The sequence below is a fragment of the Bombus terrestris genome, chromosome 15 (genome assembly GCF_910591885.1).
Source record: "Bombus terrestris chromosome 15, iyBomTerr1.2, whole genome shotgun sequence".
Taxonomy (NCBI): Eukaryota; Metazoa; Arthropoda; class Insecta; order Hymenoptera; family Apidae; genus Bombus; species Bombus terrestris.
In genome coordinates, this window is record NC_063283.1 from 6,777,337 (window position 1) to 6,799,675 (window position 22,339).

At 39.4% G+C, this 22,339-nt stretch overlaps 1 protein-coding gene across 4 annotated transcripts in view; it reads left to right on the forward strand.

Moving 5' to 3' along the window:
• The window catches only part of LOC100646726 (protein neuralized), a 121,216-nt gene that overhangs the window by 54,419 nt on the left and 44,458 nt on the right, over nucleotides 1–22,339 (forward strand). The window contains exon 1 of one of the 4 annotated variants that reach the window (XM_003401381.4): nucleotides 7,806–8,632. The exons of the other annotated variants lie outside the window; for them this stretch is intronic. Within the exon in view, the coding sequence (XP_003401429.1) occupies nucleotides 8,338–8,632 (295 nt within the window). The 5' untranslated portion in view covers nucleotides 7,806–8,337. Of the gene's footprint in view, nucleotides 1–7,805; nucleotides 8,633–22,339 lie in introns of those variants that run through there. 4 annotated transcript variants of the gene reach the window in all.

The following is a 22,339-nucleotide window of genomic DNA, read 5'->3' on the forward strand; positions in this document are numbered from 1 at the left end:
TATCGAATCGGGAAGCAAAGATAACGTTGCCACTTGAATAATGTATATTTTAATGGAATAACAGCTTCCTTGCGAACAACGAATAAATTTCATTCGCCCGACTATTCATACAGCAAAACAGTTATACAAGCTTCTACCTATAACAATTGATATTCGTTAAAACTCCTACGTATTCATAAATGGTTTTTACTTGAACAGCTCCTTCGATGAACTTTGCCAAATTAAATTTACGAAACGAAGCATCATTAATGTGAGATACATTAACAGGCAAAAGTCTGGAATCACTGCACGTTCTAAAATTCTACGATTTAAAGAGCAAAGAAACGCGTCGAATATTTATGGAACGAGATGAAACTACTATTAACATCTGCATAGCGTTAACTTGAAATTAACGATAAAATAACAATTTAGAAAGTAATTGGACATTTTTGGTTGGTAAATGTATCTCAACGATCGATGAAAAATTATTATGATGATAAAATTTCGAAGAGCGGCGGTCGCATGGACCCGAGACATTGCGAGTTGTTGGATTTTGGTTTCGTTTTCATTTAAATTCACGATGCAGGATGTCGTGCATCTTTAGATGCATCCTGTGCGTTTCACGCACAACCGTGCCCACCGACATACGGAGGAACAATGGCAAGCATAATTCAAACGGTAGTTCCCTATCGAAGCAAAAACAAAAAAAGAACGAACGACCCTTTCGCAATCAACGTTCACTTATCCATAGACGTTCCTTTAAGTGTTACTTGACAGCTTTTCCCACGTAAACTAGGAAATCGTAGGCCTCTCCTTAGCCAATCAGTTGCCTCTTTCAATTTTCGTCCGTCTCGTAATCGAATAAGGCATAGTGATGAAAATGAATTATGCAAATAAAATTAAAATTAGAATTCATAGTGTACAAGAAACTAGAAACTCGACATTTCTTTTAAAAAGATGAAATTAAGAAATGGTAGGATATCAGGAACGGAGAAAACAGTCTTTATAAAAAATATGCAATTTGGAAGGGGAAATTATTATGCAAATATATTAAAGCCGACGTATAGTCTAACTTGGATAATTCTGAAAGCGTTCATAACGCGTTGGAGCATTTTAAATACATAAACCTACTCTTTTTATTTAACTATCATTCAGTTTTGCGAACAATTTACTTTAAGTAATCACTAATGACTTTATTGTTAACGGAACTACCTTAAAATAATCTTATAGATGAGTAAATAAATAAATAAATAAGATATGTAATAAGAACTTTGCGAATAACTATAATATGTCTAATAACTGTAACAATCTTTTAAAATGAAGATATTTAATCTTTCGTTTCGAATTACGTTTAAGTCTAAATTTTCTATTTATAGTTTGATTTACATCCCAATCTCCGCACACCATCGTGTTTTGCTGATTCAACCTTTTTAGTAAAAAAGAAAAAAAAAAAAGAAAAGAAAGAGGAAGCGAACGAAAGATGAAAATTCATGAGTGAATTACTGTTGGATCGCATACAGTTACACGCGTGGGTTAATAGGCACGCGTGCGCTCGTGCATTCACGTGCATAAAACAATGCTTCGTTTCGCATGTGCGTGCGCGCGTACGCTGGAAATACAATAATGGCCGGCCTCGGGAAAACAGCTGGTTCGAACGAATTACCAGCCACTATACAGCGATTTTATGTAATTATTCCGTAATTTCTTCGCGCAGATATTACCTCGTAAGCAGCCACGGTATTCTAATTAATAATTAGACTCTGGCGATTAACGACCCTATCGTTGCGACGAGTTTCAAGTAGGCAACAACGAAAGGATATAAGGGTTTTAATTGACTCACGCCAACATATTTTATAACTCAGGCTGTAAAATATCTTTTTATTCCACTTCTATTTCAATTAGATTCATTTGATAAGTGTGCAGTATAATTTAAAGTATATTGGAAAGTGAGAGTTTTAATAGTGAGGTCTTTAAGGTCGAAGATATTTTGCGGTTCGTAGAATGCTTTATTATTTAGTATTCAGAATTAAATGAAAGTTATTATTTATGTATAAGGATTTAAATATAAGTATAGTTATCGTATAGATTTATCTTCATCATGTTTCGGTGTTAAATGGATGAACTTTCAATTTAACGATTGTTGCAATGTATTTACCATGTGCTTCTTTTCGTTATTTCTGAATTAATCCAGATATCCATTCTCGACGATACTAATATTTTTAAACATGAAAAAAGGTTCGCGATGAAGAGATAAAATCAGCAAAGTTTCGAAAATTGTTTGTCAAAGCTCGAAGTCGTTATTCAAGTGACACAAAACCACAATCGATATGCTTTTATCGTTGTATCGTGTACATAATAAATAATAGTAGTAAGCAATCGACGTTAGAACATAATCCGTAGCAATTATAATATCCCGGCTGTCGAGTGAAAGTGAAAATTCCATTTATTTTCACTCGTACTTTCGACCTCGAGGAAATGATGGAAAATGTTCACGAACCAAGTGAATATATATTAAGAAATGGATTGTTTCCAATTTTTTTGCAAGATGGAAGTTGTAGAACGGAAAGAACTCGTTTCTTTGCCTGTTAAAAATAAGGAGAATAGGTGGTGCAAGTGTTGGTGTAGGAGTGCGAAGAATCAGAGCGTTCAGGACAGGAAGTCGGTCCCGCTGGACGGCGATCAAACGATCGAAAGTAAGTTCGACGTGGACCGGACAAACGGTTTCCGTTAGTTGGCGTACGATCGTTACGCAAGAGGAACACCGGTCCGGATGAAAAGGATGTGCGAAAGGAAGCCGCAGCTACGCTGCCGTGAGCATATTTCCCATTCTCCGAGAACCTGACTCTGACCCGCTTCCTATTCCTTTTGCTTCTGTTTCGCTGTTGTTTTGCAATGAACACCCGATTACGTAACCAACGATGTCTATTTACTATTAAAAAAAGTAAAAACTACTGTTCAATTTACATTTACATTTTCGTTGTTCCATTTACGAAAAAAGGGAATATCTTTTTTTTCTTCCATAAATTGGGTCCTCAAACATGATCGAACAAATATTATTAATTGTACAGTGAAATATTGTAAATGTCGACGGTGTTCGTCAGAAACGCGGTTCCGTCAAATTTATTTTCTCCTTTAATATTATTTCTTCCATCTTGTTGCGGCGGATGAATTTGTGGAGGAAATCCGTTTGTTAAAAATTGGATATTAATTGTATCCTTTTATAATGAATCACGGTCGAGTGCATAATGGAATATAAATATTCGATCTTGCCCGCTTAACCTACTTTTACTTTTTCGCCATCCTTGAGGATGGAAGGGATGCGGGTAGGGTTTAAGGATCAGTAGACATCTTCCAAAGCTGACGTGAAATCGAATAGGGTGAAAATGTTGGTCGCGCGTTGATAGCCGTAGCGAGAAGGGGCTGTCCTGTCATCCCTCGCTAATGAGATTCTAAAAATGCCTTCGTCGATAAACGTTGCCCTCCACGACCTCGTAAAACGTTCCCCTTTGAATTTTTCGTTTAACCTGTTGCTGTGAACACCAGCCGTGTAAATAAATTGTACTGGCGTGTACCAGTGATCGTCGTAAAATCGTGTGGTTACGTATTTACGCGACGTTCACGTGAATTAGTAATATATTAACAAGCGACACCTATAATTAACGAATGGTAGCCAGTCCATATTTTAGGTTTTGACGTTGGTTAACCGAGAATACGTTAAATGAAACTTTTAGAAAGACTCGGTTTTGTCGAAATTCGCATTGGTCGAAAAACTTCTAAGGAATATATTTCCCGATCGAAGCTCTTGCTCGCGTTATTTTTATCATCTGGTTATGGTACTGGTATTGTAATTCAATATGCCAATAAATCAGAAACTTAAAAAGACAAGCGAAATGCGCCACGGAAACCAACGGGGGATGCAGTAAACGAGAACGAAATTACGTCAGTGGCACACAGGGTAAATAAAATGGTGCGGTATGGAGAAAGTTATCGTACAGGCTGCACGCAAGAAACCGCATTGCAGTCCTGCGAGGCTCTGCATCCTTCCAGCAGCAGGAAACTCAATTTACGAGCCACTGAGTGGCTGCATCGGTACGCCATCTCAGAGCTCGCAGCTTTTCGAGCTAACGAGAAACGACGTTAAGGGTACGGAAATTAGATTGAACAGACAATGTAGCAGATCGCAGGAGAGCGAGGATCGATCAGCAATTGTCCACTCGAAAATCGATACGTCGGCGCCTTCGTCGTCGCGCTCGCACGCGCCAAAGCCGAAGAAACGTGGCTCAAGGGTGACATGCATGAACGGCAGCGATGGTTATCGATATGGAACTTGATACTGCACAAGCTCGTGGAAATATTCGAATACCTGTACATGGTACAAGATGCTTTCTGAATATGGTAAATGAAGGCACAGATATATTCATTATGATCGGTGTACAGCCCGCATCGACGTCATTCGGACGACAACCAAGGCTTGCATCAAAATTGGATGATTTACATTTTTTGAAATTCTTACGAAAGGTAACTCCGTTATAAGGGTACCTGTATAAGCTTCTTGTGATTTCATGTCCATTGAGATCAGCTGAGAACTCGATACGTACGTATATGCAATTTATGTGGAACGTTAATGGTACGACAGAAGGGCAGGGAAAATGTCTATATTGTGCTCGTAATTTAGTTTAATAGGATGAAATTGAAATACGAAATTGAGTCATCTAAGAGCTTGAACTGAAATATTTTCGACGCTATTAATTATGTCGAAAAATGTGTCGGACAAAAGTTGAATGGCTTTAAGAGCGACGTGTTCTGATGTTATTAGCTTTTTTGTAAATGGTTACGCAAGGGGCATGTGAAGGTCAATTTTGTTTTTTTTTTTTTTTTGTGGAATCATATATTTTTTAGTACATTAATCGATGCAGCTAAAGATAACCTACTTACGTCGAAAAGCGATTAGTGTGATAGATACTTTAACTTTTATTTTGTTAAACTTATGGTGCGAAAGACGCAAGGCACTATTTTTGTATTTGTTTCCTTTGTTTTTCGTACGATAAGTTTTACAAAATAAAAGTTGAATAAAATACACTGATAATTATCTTTGGAATTATCGGCACAGGTGAAAGTTTTGCTCGTTTCTCGGTCAATTTTTTGTGTTTCTTAACGTCATCATCATTACTCTGTCATGGGACCAGAAATGGATCTCGAATCCCATGGAAACACGATATTTCTACCGTTGTCTGTACTTCGATCCTGTAACTCGAAATGGCAAACCAAAACAAGCCTCGACCGTCACGGCGAACAGCTCGTGTGCTCATTGCCTCGCCGATTCGAGGCAAGTGCGAATCGTGTTAATTTAATTATAAGAAGAGATACCAAAGGTCGCTATTTTCTCCCATTTCTAAAGAAATGTTACGTTTGAATAGCGTTACTGTTCTTTAAATAACAAGTTAAGCCTTCGAAAACGATAGAAAATCGCGATACTTTATTCTTATAAATTTCTATATTTATTCCAATACTTACGAGTTCTTATCTACAGAATACTAGAAGTATCCTGTATTTAAAAAACAATTAGTTCAATCGAAGATATAAATTTTTGTTAGCAAAGAAACTTTAATTAAGAAGGAGAGGGAAACGAAGAATAAACCGAGGAATAATTTTAAAAAATTACGCTCAGAATGGTGGAATTTAAATAGTAGAAGATACAGGCGCCAAAAACGGAAAAGCTCGTTTCTTAATCTTAATAAGAAACCTTACATAATTAACCCTCTTCAACTCTTCAATCATCAGGCCACGATAAAAATCGATCATCGATAAAACACGCATGGTAAAAAGTTTTACGTAAGCAGAGAAGAAAATAAATTAATTTCCTCGTTAAGAGAGGAACAATAAAAAGCATTGATCTCATTATTTGGCCACGAGTTTAATCAGGAACAATTTGGCGAACACGTACACGGCTGCACTCGGTGGAACTCGCGTCCTGTTTTTCCGAGGGACTCTAAATTCTACTTACGATATCTCGGTGCACACTCTTCCTGTACGAGCTGCATTATTCATGATCGCAAACGCTGCCATTTGGACCGTTTTCAACGCAGAATACCGACCATGCTTCACCCATGATGCTCCTACAACTCTATTTACATATTTCCGTATCACTGGGGCGGATCATAAGTTTCACGTATCACAGCATCACCGTGCTCCAATTTTCTCTTCCAGAGCTCGCGATGGATGGTCGAAACGTGAATAACTAAATCGAATAATTGTATCGAACTCATTCAACGGCCATGAGTCGCTAGGAAATCTGCGATCTATGGCCTCTTATGAATCATTCTTAACGCAAAATCGTGAATCTGGCACTAGCTGCGTCGTCGGGAAGTCTCGTTCTACTTTATTAATGCGATCGCATTTATAAAGCCAGCGGATGTTACTGGGAAGTTTAAGAGAAGCGACCTTATTACGAAATTTGTATATTCCATTTTTCTTTTCGACGATGGAATGCTTATTTAATGATCGATTATAATTTAATTCGCTGGTGTCATTTATGAATTATAGAAGTATTCATTGGCTGATGCGTATTTTAAGATGGAACATCGACGTTTTAAAAATTAACTCAGATATTAGTCGATGGTGGAAGGGTGTGCTAATGATGGCACAGCTGAACATTGATCGCTAGCGTAGAAATATAGCAGATCTACTGAGTGGGTGTTGTCGCGTGGTCGTTTCAAGTAGCTCATTATTAATTAATGGTTCCACAAGTTCAGTTGTTAGATACTATATTTCGATGGATAAAATGTAGAGAGTAACCTGATAAAAATATTTATTAATAAAAAACATCTATTTTTAAAGTTAACCTACAGCAAAGTTTTACGCGCGTTGTCGATAAATAGCTACGATAATAAAACGAAGGAACGATTTTATTTTAGAGATTGCGATATATATTTTCATTAAAAAAAAACATCAAGCGTGAACAAGTAATAATCATTGACAAAAATGACCGAAGATCAATAGGATCTTCTTAACACGCCAAATTTAATATCTGGAACCCACAGCCAGAGTGTTCGTAAAAAGATAATATTTTACGTGTTTCCCGCGTCATATCTTTCGCTCTTTCCGATGGTAGACTTTTCCTCGTTCTAAATCACCCAGTTTTCAACGTAATAACGAATAGAAATGATATGAAACCCATATCTTGTCGATATTGTAACATAACTTCTTTTTGCAGCTTTGATTTGCTCTCACTTAAACTGTGAAAAGCGTGACTTAATACGTTCAATGATACATGCGTAATACATACAAGTAAGATTTAATACACACTGGTTCTGGCTAAGGTCCAGATACGCGTAATTTCCATTTTCAAATTTCCGGGAGACGTCTTGCAGACAGCGCGAGCACCAACTCGCGCGAGTCATCGACTCGCGGAAAAAATCCATACCGGAGCGGTGTCGGCCCGTCTGAGCCGAAAGCGGTGGTCGGGTGTCCGGCTCGAAAATGCTCTTCCTCTCGGTCTGTCCGTGCGGGGTAGAAGCACACACAGCCGCGGAGAGGAAAAAAGTAATCGCGTCTAGCAGGATCAATGCTCGTGCAGTCGGCGACCAGTTCGAATTTCCAACCCCGCGCCTCTCGGATCGAAAAGGCAGCGAACGAGTAGTCCACCCCTGCTTCCCCGCGTTGGCGCACGGGGTGGCCCGGTGTGTCGTGGCCAGGTAAGGGGCAGCTGTCCACCAGGTGCCACTCTCCCCACTAAACGTAGACGCTGTCGACGTTAGCGCGGTGGGGATAACACGACTGCGATTGGTCGGTGGCTCGCGCGCGGCTCGGCGATACTCTGGTGCTCGGTCGACGAGCAGTCAGTCGTCCCTGGCCGCTCGAGGGGCACGCAAGTGTTTGATAATTCGCGTTTTGCTTGCGTTTCTCGTCTTCGTGTCACGCGGTTGTCGAATCCTTCAACCTTTGACACGAAAACATTCGCCTCTCTCTCTTTCTTCTTTCTCCTCGCGTCACGCGTATATTTACATACATATATGTACATACATGTACTCAGTGTGTGTCGAGAGAAATTCAAGTCTCTTATCGTTCTTCTAACATTCGTATATACCGATCTCTACGTATATTCACCTTCCTTATACGTATATACTGTTTACACGGTCATACTGTTCTATTAGTTGGACAGAGTCCGCGACCATAATCACAGTGTGCTCTATGTGCGATCAGTGAGAATCAGCCGGTGTTTGTTCGGCTGCCGCGCGATTCCATCCACCTCGATCTCGTCATCGTCGTCGTCATCGTCTTCGTCGTCCCTATCGGCGCTCCCTACCCCCGGGATCTCACGGTTGCTCTCGTCACCTCGAGAGCACCACGGCTACATTTATGGGGGCGTCGTGCGCGGTCAAGGGCAGCAAGAGCCACCCCTGTCACTGCTGCAGCCACCTCGCCAGTCCCGGCGCGAGCGTGCAACAGCAGCAGCATCACCACCACCGCCATCACCACCATCATCACGAGACGCACCACGCGCACCACCAGCACCATCATCACCACCACCCCGCCGGGAAGCAACCCTCCGCCGAGCTGCAGCCGCAGAACAACAACGGGGACTGCAACATACTGGCACCGCTGCGCAGCAAGATGAAGGTGTTGAAGAAACTGAAACGCAAAATGGGCCTAGGTGAGCCACACCCTCACTTTTCCTTTATTCCACACGTTATTTATTTATTTATTTTCTATTTCTATCTTTTCCTTCGGCAAAAGTTTTCGTCGTCGTCTGTTGCTTCGGTGGCGTTTGCACGTTCGGAGCATTCGACGATAACGAGCGAACACTCTTCGCGATTGTGCGGTTGCTAGGCGCTATATATACGTGACACCACGTCGAGTTGCGGGGTGTTTGAAATTTCGACGATTTCGAGTCCAATGTCTATCGCATCTTCGTCGAACGAAATATTGCGAGAGATTATATATCGAGATCGTGGATTTTTTGGGGGGTTGGATAGGTCGATGAGTTTTTGGAGGATCCTTCTCAGATTTTGTTTTTAAGTTCAATGCAGTTCAAAAACGTGAATGTATGCTTTTCTGTTACGTTATCCATGATGTGTTGCAATTGGTAGACTGTATGACGAGATTATTAATTATGAAATCTAAAGAATATCTATATGTGGTATATCAGCGAGTAGTAACAAAAGGTCAATAAACCTGGTTGCTGCAACTTGTTCATAAATTTCCTCTCGCACTTTGAATTTTCGTAGCTGGCTTCTTTGCATCAGTGAATTCTTCGAAAACTTTTTCGAGGAATTATAGTTATACAATTCTTCAACGTAATATCATAGAACATAGAATATCTATTTTTCCCTTTGAAGAAAGGACAGCTTTGTGCTTCTGTTGCATTCTGTCCATCTCTTGGTTTCGAAACACATGCAAATTTCTCATTGTCCATGGATGTTCCAAATTTTGGGAAACTTTTCTAAAGAAACTGACAACTTTGCATTAGAATAATAGAGCAACCTTAGAAGACCATAGCGCAGTAAAATTTAATTTGCTTAACTATTTCTCTTTTCAACTACCTTCCCAGCTTCCAACTTTTCGAAAGTTTTCGAATACGTTCTATTCGAATCGTGAAAATTTTTCAGTCTCCGACTTCTATAACGTATAATTTTATGTACATCTTCCAATAATTTTATATTTACGCAACTTTTACTCGTTGTTTCTTTGTGTGCTCCTCAATCCTGTTTCGACATCATTCGTGAATTCTGCAAACTTGCCCTCTTTGCTTCCTCTGCTTACCTACGTCTCGTCAACTCTTCGAAGTGTACAGAAAATCGCTTTGGTGGCTCCCTCGAAGATAGCCGTGTTGACCCATTACACGGTGAAAATATGCTCACTCGAGACCCATACATCACCCTGCCTGTAAGCAACGTTGACATAACTCGCACACCCGTACTCGTCTCGTGAAATTAAGCTGCTGGTAATTTCCTTATGGAACCGGTCCCGGCTCGTTCGCCTGGACAAGGGGTGGCCAGCGCTTTTGTCACACGGAACAGGAGCACATTGACGTTGTAACAGTACCTACATCGTGGCTCTCACGCGTCTAAAGTAGCGTACGTACAAAGCTGTGCTGCAGTCGCTGGAAATACCGTACGCCGGTCGTCTATTGACATCGAGTTGTTTCTCGCTGACTAACAAGCAAAGATCTTGAGGTGTGATTTTTCGAGAAATTGTTGCACGATGGCCAAGCTTGAGATACCGAAGCTAACAGACTATTGCAGTGTAGCATATCGAGCACGTTAGAAAATTAATTCCGTTAATTCCCGTAGATTCGCAAATTAATTGGTATTTTTTGAATTTTGAAGGCGCGGAGATGCGTGAAATACACGCGATAGGCGAAAATGTGTAAAATATCGATAGCATATAGATATTCGTTGTAACAGCGAATATAATTCTTAGCTGTTTTCGTAGCAATACGAATTTGCATAAATAGCCGCGGTTTAACGATGGTTGTGAACTTTGGCACATTTTACTACCTCGTTATATCGTGGATTATCGTAGGATGGCAATGGTAGATACTGTTCTATGACGGGCTTAATGGCTATATCGAAATTACCAAATCCATCGAAATGACTTCTCGATCTTTTATCTTGGTAGATGCTTTAACGATGTTTTAGTATTCATTTTTATTGAAATAGAAATGATTACGATGTAATAGCACCCTTTATCTTGCTTTTTTTTTTCTTCTCGATTCCACAGAAGCTTCGAGTTTGAATATCTTTGGGATTTTTGATTAATCATCGGCAAATATGAATTTATGCTTGTCTACGTCTATGTTATGTCTTTTTAGGTGATTCATCGTACAGTTGGCAATTTCTGCTTCCTTAATTCGTGAAATTTCGTTTTATAATACGATACTTAGAATCGAATAAAAATCTGATTTTAAGTGAATGTTCGAGTAAACTTTCCTTGTAAGGAATTCCGATAGAGAATGATTTATAGAGGTATTCTAGAAATAACTTTATTGAAGAAACATCTTAATAAAATAACCATGACCTGGTTCCGAGTGTATCGCAAGTTCAGTTAGTCCGAGCATCTCGAAGGAAACACGATCTCGAGATAAAATGTAACTTTCCGTTTGACACAGATTAAAACCACTTTCGCGAAGTCCTTTGTCGATGCTCTTGTTATATTTCAAATAAATTTTCCACCATATTTCGCAACCTTTGATCTCTGTTTATTCTTTTCAATTTCTTTGACAAATTAAAACTCATTAAGAAAGTAAATGTAGCGTGCGGTAGCTTTTAGTTTTAATATTTCTCAGAATTGTGGTATTTATCAGTTCTAATGTTCTGCGTGGAAAATTAGTCGAAACTTATTCTAATACTAATTGAAAATTATTCCATAAATGGTAAATGACAATTTCAATCACGCCAAGAATCTAATGTAAAAATTGAAATAGCTTTCACCTGGATATAGTACAAAAATAGAATATTTAATTAAGTATCATAGGTGATCCAAATAAAATGTTAAAGCAATGCTTAATAAGCGTACTCTATCTCTCAGGACAAATGAATAATTTAACTCGGCCCTTGATGATGATGCCTCGGAAGGTCGTTAGAAGGCTGCAGGGCTCCGAGGAACCTTTCCTACAGGATCGTTAGCGCTCCCGCTGCTTCCTTTATTTTTAATCGCTGTTTTCCCACGTAGCGTCGAAGTGAAAGGTTCCTCGAGATAAAATAAAAACGCCTGTGACGCAGCGGCGTGCCGCCAACTACGCGTTTACTTACTATTAGATTAGCCCTGTCACGATTCTTCAGTCATTTTCATTTACTTCTACACACTTGTGACTCTACGATTTCTGAGATTGTGTTTGACAATCTTCTAAACTTTACAAAATTTATCCGGTGCCCGATCTGATTCGTTACATCATTTTATCAAGTCCAGTAAATAAATAAGATGATCGTATTAAATAAATCAAACGACTCTGGAAACCTGGAACGATAAAAGATTTAAGTCTCGATATACAGTGACTAGGAAAAGTATTTGTAAGTCGTTATATTTGTCACAGCGTTTATGTATTAATTAATCAAGTTCAAGTACATTAAGTTTTATATCAGTCGATTGTACTTTCGTACGGCTAGAAAAATTTAACACTAAAAGTTTGATAGTTTAAAAACGAAACGTAGAACCTGACAAGAGCCCGCTTTCATTGGAAAATAATGGCGTGTACAGATAATATTTGTAGCCACTGTACATAACCTAATTTCACTATATGCAGATGGTTAATAAATCGTGACCAAGTTCGATATCCTCGGCCACAGTTTCATCTGATATCCTTTAACCGCGAGACTGCAATGGAAAATCGAAGTCGGTCATCCCATGCAAGCTTTATAACAGGAATACGAGTCTTCTATTCTCATCCTTCCACTTTCCCTTTCCTAATTTCGAGTTCAGCTCAGGGACACGCCGTGATCGCGCATTCAATGATATCGAAAGGGGAGGAACACCGGGATATTGTCGCCGAGGAGCATTGAATAGAGCGAATCGAATATTCTTAGCAACTTGCACGATCCACTTTCGCCTCTCGAGGACGTTAAAGATTGTCGGTTATTCCCGGAAAATCCGATAACCTATATGCTAGCTCGCTGGAAATGTTCTATCCGCTAATGAGACGAAGGATGACTGTTTTATTAATATCATCATCTACCTGGATATCGAATGTATTTCGCTCCTCTTTTTCTTCTTAGAGAAAAAGTCGATGATCAGGTTTTGGACTTTTTGTCGACAACAGGGAGCATTCGTTTTCTTTCGTTTGGAAGTCGCTTTATATTTTATGAATAATCACGTGGACAAAAATGTTACGTATTATTAATTCTTCCAGGCGATTCGAATTTATAGATACATTTTTTCTGCCAGTCGGATTAATTGCAATTCGATGTTACTGTATTATAAATAACGTTTAATTTCTTTCTTACATTGTACTACCTCTGCATTTCTTCGATGCATATTTAATCACATACATTTTCTTCCAAAAATTCATCAGGACGATAATTGTACTCACACACTCAAAATTCTTAGGATGTTTTGCCTTCAATAAACTCAATATCTTCTATGTAGATTATGAACTGTAAATTATTACGTATTTTTAGAAAAAATTGCTAATATTAAATGGTCTTGTAACAGTTGCTTGATCTTCTCCACTTTTGAAGAAAATATAAGGACCGTCTTGAGGCCTGTGAGTGCTGGCGTATTTACAACGATACGTTCATGCTAATAATTTTTCAAATTTCTCCAGGGAGTTCTTCTTCGAAAATACGAAATAACCGGCGTAAAGTCGCCAACCGAAATTCTATAGTAGATAACAAACTGCTTGGAAATCTGCTGTTTCTCTGTACGAAGCGCACCCCAGGGACAGAAGTTTCTCAACAACCCCAATATTAATATTCCATTACGGTGGTTCTCCTTCCGTTGGAGCAGAAGCAGGACTGCTGCGACACAATGGAAGTAGGTCGTTGAAAGAGAAGTCCTCCGGCTGAAGTCGTCATTTCCTCCGTTATTTTCGCGCACAAACCCCCCGTTCATCCCCTCGTTTCCGTCGTTTTCCAGCGAACAACGGCCTGATACCGCGCTTATCCGCGACTCTGTCAACGGGGGTGGATTTGTATCGTTGCGGCTACCGTTCGTCGTTGACCGACTTTTTGCTCAATGGGTGATTTGCCAGTTCTGATGAGAGACAAAACCAAAGGGATTCGGGCTTCGAGCCCTCGTTTTACCCCTTTTTCCTCGCTTCAACGTTTAATTCGGATCCCGTTCGAAATAATACTCGTTTCGATCGATATCGTTTGGTATTTTATACGTGTTGTTTAAAAACGAGCCTCTCCAAAGTGGATTGATAAATTCTAGGCATGCTTTTTGTAAAATTCTTAATTTCGTTACGTAAGTCGATCGATATCCAATTCCCGTGAAACAAATCACTCAACGGATAACGTGGGTTCTAGTATTTTCATAAAATGACATGTACATTTGTTTTTATATTTCTGTCTCAAAAATGAAACACCTGATATATTGAATGATGAATAATAAGGGTTAAAATTTTCAACATATTCCTACTCTTCTTTCGTGTGAATATTTATATTGTGTGTTTTTAACATAACTCACAGATATACGATGTAATACATACATATACAATAAAACAAATATAATAAATTGTCGAGAATCAAGCGTCCTATTTTCCAACTTTTCTTCCAACCGTAACATCTTAATTACACGACTCTGCGAACTCACAGATTACTGTAACACCACATCCAACTTTCCCCTCTTCTAAATATCACAATTACAAAACCCTGCACCCTAACAAACCTCCAAACCGTCAAACCTTCTCTTTGCAACCCCTTCGCGATTAAACAACCCTTCGACAAACGTCCACGAGCCAAGGGAAAAGCCTCAAAGAATCGTCTGGCTGCGAGAACCAAAGGGAGCATCCTCCAGGCGTGGTCGTCATCCCGGTTATTTTCTAGTCTCGCTGCAGAAGTTCGTCACACGGTGGCTCCGTCACGGAACCGTATCGTCGACGTTCCTCGTTGACCGACTTTTTCCTCAATGGATGATTCGCCAGCCAAGAACGACGAAGACAAACGAAACGAACTCCTCCGAAAAGAACGGAGGAGCAAGAAGAACGCGCGTTCGTTCTGCCCCCTCTTCTTTCTTTTCTTTCTTTTTTTTTTCGCTCGTCACCCTTCAACGTTTCCCGGTGCACCCCGTTCTCATCAGATATCTGTTGTTCCCGGCCGCGCGACGAGCCTCTTTCTAAGAACGTTCGCCATTGTCGGCGACAGCTTTCGCCAAGTGGAAACTCTCCTCCACCACCCACTAGCTGCTTCTCTTTCTTCTTCTTTCTTTTCTGTTTTTTTTTTTTTCGCCTCTCGGCCAACTTTTGTCTTCCACCAGCCAGCCAGACGTCGCTCCCCCGCGAGCCACCGAATCTTTCACGAATTTCAGATGCGACAATGCACGCTGCAAGGACAAAAAGGCCCTGTCGGAGTCTGGGTCGCGGCCGTCTGAATAATCGCGGATTATTCGAGAAATCTCGCCAACCTCGTGCTGACTGCTCGCGAACTTGCGCGCATCCGGTTCTTCTTCCTCTTCCTCGCTTTCTCTCTCTCCCTCTGTTTTCCTTTGCGAGTTCTCTGGGTCGCGGAATTGCGCGCAGGGTGTTAGACGGCTCGGAAGTTGTTTGGGTTTCCGCTGTGATTGACGGACAAATTAAGATTCGGCCTTTTAGGTTGGTGTGTTAACGGGGTAGATAGGATTCTAGAAAGGTGTGGTTTCTCGGATTGCGGACAAGTCGCCAGTGTTTAGAATTGGAATTTTAGAAATTTCTCCATCCTCATGGAGTGTCTTGATCCCTTTTTTCTTTCGAACGTTAATTGGGGTAGTTTTTAGGATCGAAGAAAATTTGGTAATGTTTAGAATTGTTCGAGTTTCGGTTGTAATTGGGACGGGAATTAAGATTAAGTATTTTTAATTCGTTAATGGAACAAGTAGAATTCTAAGAAGGAGTGGTTTTTCGAATTGTGTGAGAAGTTTGTGTTTAGGATTGGTTTTAGGGATTTCGTAACGCTTGTAGAGTGATTTCATGGCTTTTTTTTCTTCGAATGTTAAATGGATTTATAGGAAGTGTAGTACCTATTTGAGATACTGAATTGTGAAACTAGATTTCTGATTTACTGCTTAAGGAATGGGAAATGTTACGACGACGCGTTATGGTTCTCTTGTACAATGCCCCCTTTCTTCTACGTCGATGCTCATTCACAACAGTCCATTGTAATCAATCGATCGAAATCTAGAGCTGTTTCCTCGATAATCCTTCGACCTCCGAATCAGTGTTTCTTAACTCCTTGCACCGAGACATTCTTCTATACGGTAAAAGAGTTCGATCCACTTATATCTATAACCATCGCAAAACAGACGTTTACTTTCCATTCGGAATATTCATTTTTATTAAATTAATAAAAAAGGATTGAACAATAGAACAACTAAATTATCATCGATTCTCAATTTTTTTGCAAATGTCATAGAAAAGATTCTCTTTCTCTTCGAAGTATTTGTCCTTCGTTATTCATCCCTGTTAAATAACAATAAAAGAATCTTCGTTTTGCCTAACAATTAAATAACGAAATAAGAATACCAATCTCCTATTTTTTTTTCTTTTTTGAAAATATAATAAAAGAAGTTTACATCATGGAGTTTACATCGTTGAAACGAGCTTAGTTTTAAGGGGCGTTGAAAGGGAGAAAACTCGGTGCGAGAAATCTTCAAATTTAATGATCTTCGGGTTTACGACCGGAGCTGAAAGACCCAACTGTTCCATTTTTCATCTTTCTCGCTCTTTCCCGTACTTAGTCTTCCGCTTTTACGTGTCGAATTTTCTTTAATGGAAGAGATTCAAGAGACCAAAGCTACGTGCGCACCTTTTTGCGCGACACTTTGTGGGAGGTCTTTGAACCGTATTCCTTTAAACATTTTCTATCGGACAGACAATACACGTGCAGCCCATAAAACATTGCTCTCCCTCGTGTTTTTATTTTCCTCCTTTTCTCTCTCTCTCTCTTTCTGCCTCTCTTTCTCTTGTTCGTATAAAAAATCTGTTTTGTTTTCTGCTTCATCACCGAACAAACTCAGGTTTTTTGCTTCCACTTCTCTTGGGAAGATTCTACACCTTCACTTCGAAGAACGAAACTTGCTCTTTTATTTACGTTGCCTGAAGCTGTAGAAGTTGGCATCAGGTTCTGAATTTTTATAGTTCATGTACTTCGCGTATAGCGACAAATTGGCTATATATTTAGCTTAGTTACTATCCTGGTGTTAAATTAATTCCAATTTTCAGTTACCTAGTTTAGGGAACTTGCTCTTAGGTTATAATTAAAAAAAATTACGAAAGAGATTACGAAAGAGATTTATAATTTGCTTGAAACTTTGACTAACAAAAGAACTCAGTATCATATAAAAGCAATTGGAACAAATATGTCTCCTCGAAATTAACAATTAGATGCTCCTTAAAACTTAATCTTAAAAAGATATTTCTCTTATATCAACTAGAATCATAAATTTCACCAAAAAAAAGAAAAAAGAAAAAATATATATCTCAACAGAATTCGTAGAAAAAGTCCACATCCATCCAGACATTCCCATTTACAAAAAGTCTGCCTTTCATCCTGCGCCAATAAATCTGAAAATGGAAGAAGAATTTAGCCAGCGAAAATTCCAAAAAATAATTTAACGAGGCAGAACCCTACGTCTGGCTCGGTGACTTTAATGGCTGCACAGGCGGTGTCTTCGTTCGAAAAGCAAGAAGCGCGATCGTCTGACAGAATTCGCATTCGGCTCGATCATTCTTCTAGGGTAGCAGCTGTGCTCGGTCAACCCTCGTGTGTTTATCTCCCTCGCCACACTTCCCCGTTCCTTCTACCCCTGCTGTTGCTCGATAGAAAAGGAGAAGTTTCTCGCAGAGAAACGAGCGTACAGCCATTCGAACAGCTGACGAGCCTTTAAAACTTTCGGCGCTGGCTTTTTACCTGAGCTCATGTTGCATCGAAATGGCGTGGCTTCCTCTCTCGGATCTCGAATCGCAAGGCACGGTCATTATTCGGACAATAAACTCGTGGAACGAGCTTACTTTCGATCTGCCAGCTTCGATTCTGCCTGAATAGAGGAATCGTGTAGATTCAAAGGGAAATGCCAAATCGACCGGCGAAGGAAGAAGGGAAATTTTTGTTCGCTGGGAAAAAATGAAGAAAAATGAAGCAGATTTGAGAAAACGGAAAGCGAATCAGATTCGTTCGAGTTAGACTGGTACACAGCATAGGGATGCCATTGTTTTATGAAAAATTGTGCTTGCAAGCGAAAGTTGCACGGTTCTGAGTTAATCTTTGATTTTTGTTATTTGGTTTGTTACATACCTTGTTATTAATTATTTTTCGTGATACGCGTATGTTATCTTTATTGTGAATTATGTAATTTTAAGAGTTTGTTACAGTTTATGTTTTGACTTCTTTATGACTTTAGAATTTGTTACTGTTATAATGTATATAATTTATTATTGTTATATCTTTATTGCAGTTTATGTTTCCGTTAAAATTTTATCGGAGTCATCAGTTATTTTAAACAAAATAGTTTTAAAAAAAGAAAACAGACAATTACAGCCAATGCTGTCTACTTTCCAAGCTTCGTCCTATTCAAGTATGGTTCTTCTTCTCTATCTATAAAACTTTATCTCACGTAGTATCCTACAAGACATCTAAATCGTAGCTTTTTGTAAATCATCACAGTTTTTCCTTCCTTAGTTCGTTATTATACCTGACGTTCCAAAAAAGCAACATCACGAAGGCCATTCCCGCGAACGTAACAAACTTCAACCACCACTCTTCTCAGACAATGACCAGCAAGATCGTTCTCTGTGAACCTTTTAGACGTGCCACGAAACGATGACAGCCTCTTCTTAAACCGCAATCTTGATCCCCTAATGCCTTGTCCAAGCATTACTTCCAAATAAAACTAATCCCCATTATTCATAAATACCAATTCTCACTTTGAGATCAAGTTAAGAAAAGCGGAAAGTTATATTCGATTATTTTTTAAACGTGAAAATATGGAAAGCCAAAATGCCCTCTTTTCAATACGTAGGAACGCAAAACGTATCGCATCAATAGCAATCGATGAAGATTACAAAACTGGAAAATTTCAAAGTGTACAGATTGTACATAGATCATGAAGTATGTAAAGTTTAAGAGTCACTTTCGGATTACAGAAAGTTGGAAATTTGGAAAACGCTGAAAATTGCCACGCAATTGAAATGAAAATCACAGAAACATTTCCAAAGTACAAACTTAACACACAGGACACAACAGTATGTTTTTAAAGTTCAAGGTTCACAAAATCCCACAAATCACAAAAATACTTCCAAGCTATAGTACTTGGTCAACACACAGTACACGAGGGAAAGGAGGTTTTCAAAGTTCGCGTACAGGTCACAAATTACAAAAGGAAAATTTCCAAGATACAAAGTTCGTACACGAATCACAAATGCTAAAAGAGAAAACTTCCAAGATCCAGACTTCATACATACGTGAATCACAGAGAACACAGGGCTTACAAAATACAAATTCTTTCACGAATCACAGATTAATAATAATAAAATTCCCCCAAAAAACGATCATTTGCAAAGTACAAAATTCCCGTATAAATCCCCCCAAAACAGGGATTTCCGAGGTGCACAGTTCACACTCAGAGCATAGATTTCTGATCAGAACCTCTCTCTCTCTCTCTCTCGAGTTCCCGGGATACGCATCGGGTTATTCCGCGTCCGTTCCTCCGTTGCCTGACTCGTTCGCGGTTTTTCTGGTTCTTTTTGCCTCGGTGAATCACTCGGCCCTCCCGCGGCAGAGATTCTCAGTTGGCGATCTCAGCTCCGCGGCGAAACGCAGGTGGAAAGAGAGTCGCGGGTATGGCGGCGCACACCAGGATAACGACACGTGTCTCGAACAGTCCTCGGCCGCTTCCTAGACGGAGAAAAAGGCCGTCGACAACCACCGTGACTCATGTGCCGTTTAAGGTCGAACCGGTGAGCTGTCGAATGGATTCGTGACGAAATTCCTTCGGACAACGAACGATCGTTGCGTAAGTCGAGTGCCCAGAGAATCGATCCAATCGAACAATAACCTGCCATCGATCTGTTACTCTTGTCGCAGTCTTTCACGTGTTTTGCGTGGATTACGTGGATAGTCTTGCAAAACGGTTTCTCAGAAGAATTTGCATTGACTAATGTGGATTGGTATGTAAGTATTGGGACACCTGTTTATTTGTTACATTTATTCCAAGACTTGAGAATATTTGGTATTTCATGTTATTAGTAGAAATTCATATTTTTATAAAGGCAAATAAAGGAACAGAACCTAATGTTTTATCTATTAAATTCCATGACTGGTCGTAAACTTTGCATATTTTGCAAAGGTGTGTGCATTATTATATTATTATATTCCTCATGAATATATGAAAATCTGCGGTCTAATTGTAAGGCATGTACAGTTAATACAAAAAGTATTGGTACATCGTTGTATTTATTATAGTACTTATATACTCATTAAGTTCAAGTATATTAAATTTCTTATGACATATAATATAGTACTTTCGTGTGATTACTTAACCTGATTAAGACCTTAACGCTATGAAAATGAAACGTAAAACCTGAGAAAAAAAACCACTGCACTGGAAAATAAGGGTGTGCGATAATACTTTTCGTAACCACTGTATGATGCATATCAGGTTCGCAAATAATACACGTAGAATGTGAAAGTAGTAAAGAGCAATTTGTACTAAATATCACTAGGTGTCCTAATACATGCTTATAATATGAAGCTGATTCTCGTTTGTAGGAGACATCGTTATAACGTAGATTTCAGGTGCTAGATAACAGGAATTGATTTTCTGTTTACTCAATCGACACCTTTGAGGTTTTCACTGTTCGATGCTTGATCGCATAGGCGGTCCATCTTCGTCTATATCTTAACATAACTCTTATTTAACTGGAAAAAAGACTTCACCCTGTTTTTTCCTACAATTAATCAACTAATAAATTTCAATAATTATTCCCCGCAATTAACAGAACCCAAGATCCACGATGGAAATTTCAAAAGTCTCGAACAAACAGGGAATCGACTCCTCCAACCAGGAAACCTACGATATAATCTTTGGAAAGCATTTCTCTGAAATTTAAATGCCAACCAACAAACGTATCAAAACCTGAAATTCTGAAAGAAGTTCACTTCCACGATTATCCACAAGTTGATCACTCTCCATAGTCGTCTGGTCGTGGAAGATCTTCGCTCACGTGGCAAAGAGGAGCCAGCTTCCTCGAGCAGCCCGATCACTGACCGTCCTCACTGACTGGTCAGGTTAGTTTGTGTGCGTTCACACCCATCCACCCACTTTCCGCTCAACCTGTGACGTCACAGCATCGCGAATGGAACCCGTCTTTGTTCCCACAAGCGTTTCGCAAACCGGTTTACCAATGGTTCCGCGTGCCCTGTCAGCTGGCAGGACCGTTTAATCGGTTGGAACCGTTTCTATTTTAAAGGATCGCCCATTTTAAAGGATCCTCCTCGACTCCTTATCCTTCCAAGAATAGTTCATTCATGTCCGTTAAAGCGTTGCCAAGCGTTCCATCGCGGATTTAGATAAGGATGAGCGAGTAGATTTTACGCAAGTAGGCGCGTTGTCCTTATGGCGCTACTCGGCTGCTATCTATTCTGGTTAGACTTAGACCTTTGGCAAATAGAATCTTGTTTTCGCGTGTTATCTTTGTATTGTCTTTTGGCCTGTTCAGTGGACTCTGATGGTTTACACGAGGATGAAGTGCGTGGAAATTGGGCCCAATGATTGGGCTGTTTGTTGGAGATTTGGTTTAAGAGAGAAATCAGGATATCAGGATATCCTATTTTTTAAGAGAGATATTGAGAGCATATTTTAAGAGAGATATTGGGAATAATTCATAGAGCTTTCAATAGTCTATACATACTGTTTTGTGTCTGATAAAATTAGGTAGAACTTAACGTAATCGTAATACAAATATTAAGTTTTACAATAATTAATCTTATTTGGATACTAAAGAAAATTAAAGAGAGGTGTTCGATATTGGTTAACTAAAATGGTTTCGTTTTTCTATAACAGCATGTTGGGTCTCATATATATATACAGTGGATTAAAATTCACGATATAAGTGTAATCAGGGGAAATCTTCTGTGGCTCGAGATAAGACGAAACTCGAGAAATGAAATATTACTTTGGAGGCTTCGTTTTTCAAGAAAATTGCATTTGCTACCTACCCAGTTAGAAACTAGTCAAGTTCCCGTATACTTGATAAGTTTTTGAACTCGAAGTTTTGAAGCCTCCACGTCTGCGATGTCAAGTTTTCGGGTTGAAGTGGTTTGGGAAGTTGGTTATGATCCAGTTTCGAAGATTTCTGTGTCGTATGTCTTTTATCGGCCAGGTATTTGGCAGTTTTTCGAACTTCCTGCAAAGCAGATACGGAGGACGGAAACGAGACTGAATCACAGACCGGAAACTCGCGTCATCGATGTAGTGTACCTGAACGCTATCGTGAAAGAGATTTCCACGAGCAATGTGCTAGCTTTTTTGTTCTTCCTGTTCCCTTTTATCTTGCATTTAGAGAAATATTTTCAGCGCTGAACCTTGTTCTGTTATCTTTAATATCAAGCGCCAAGAATCCTTTGTTAATCGAGCTTATGTTGCTACGATAGATCTACGCATTTTTCTTCTGTATTTAAGAGATTAATTTGTTTAAACATGTACATTCAGAAAAATTCACTATTCAGCTCGT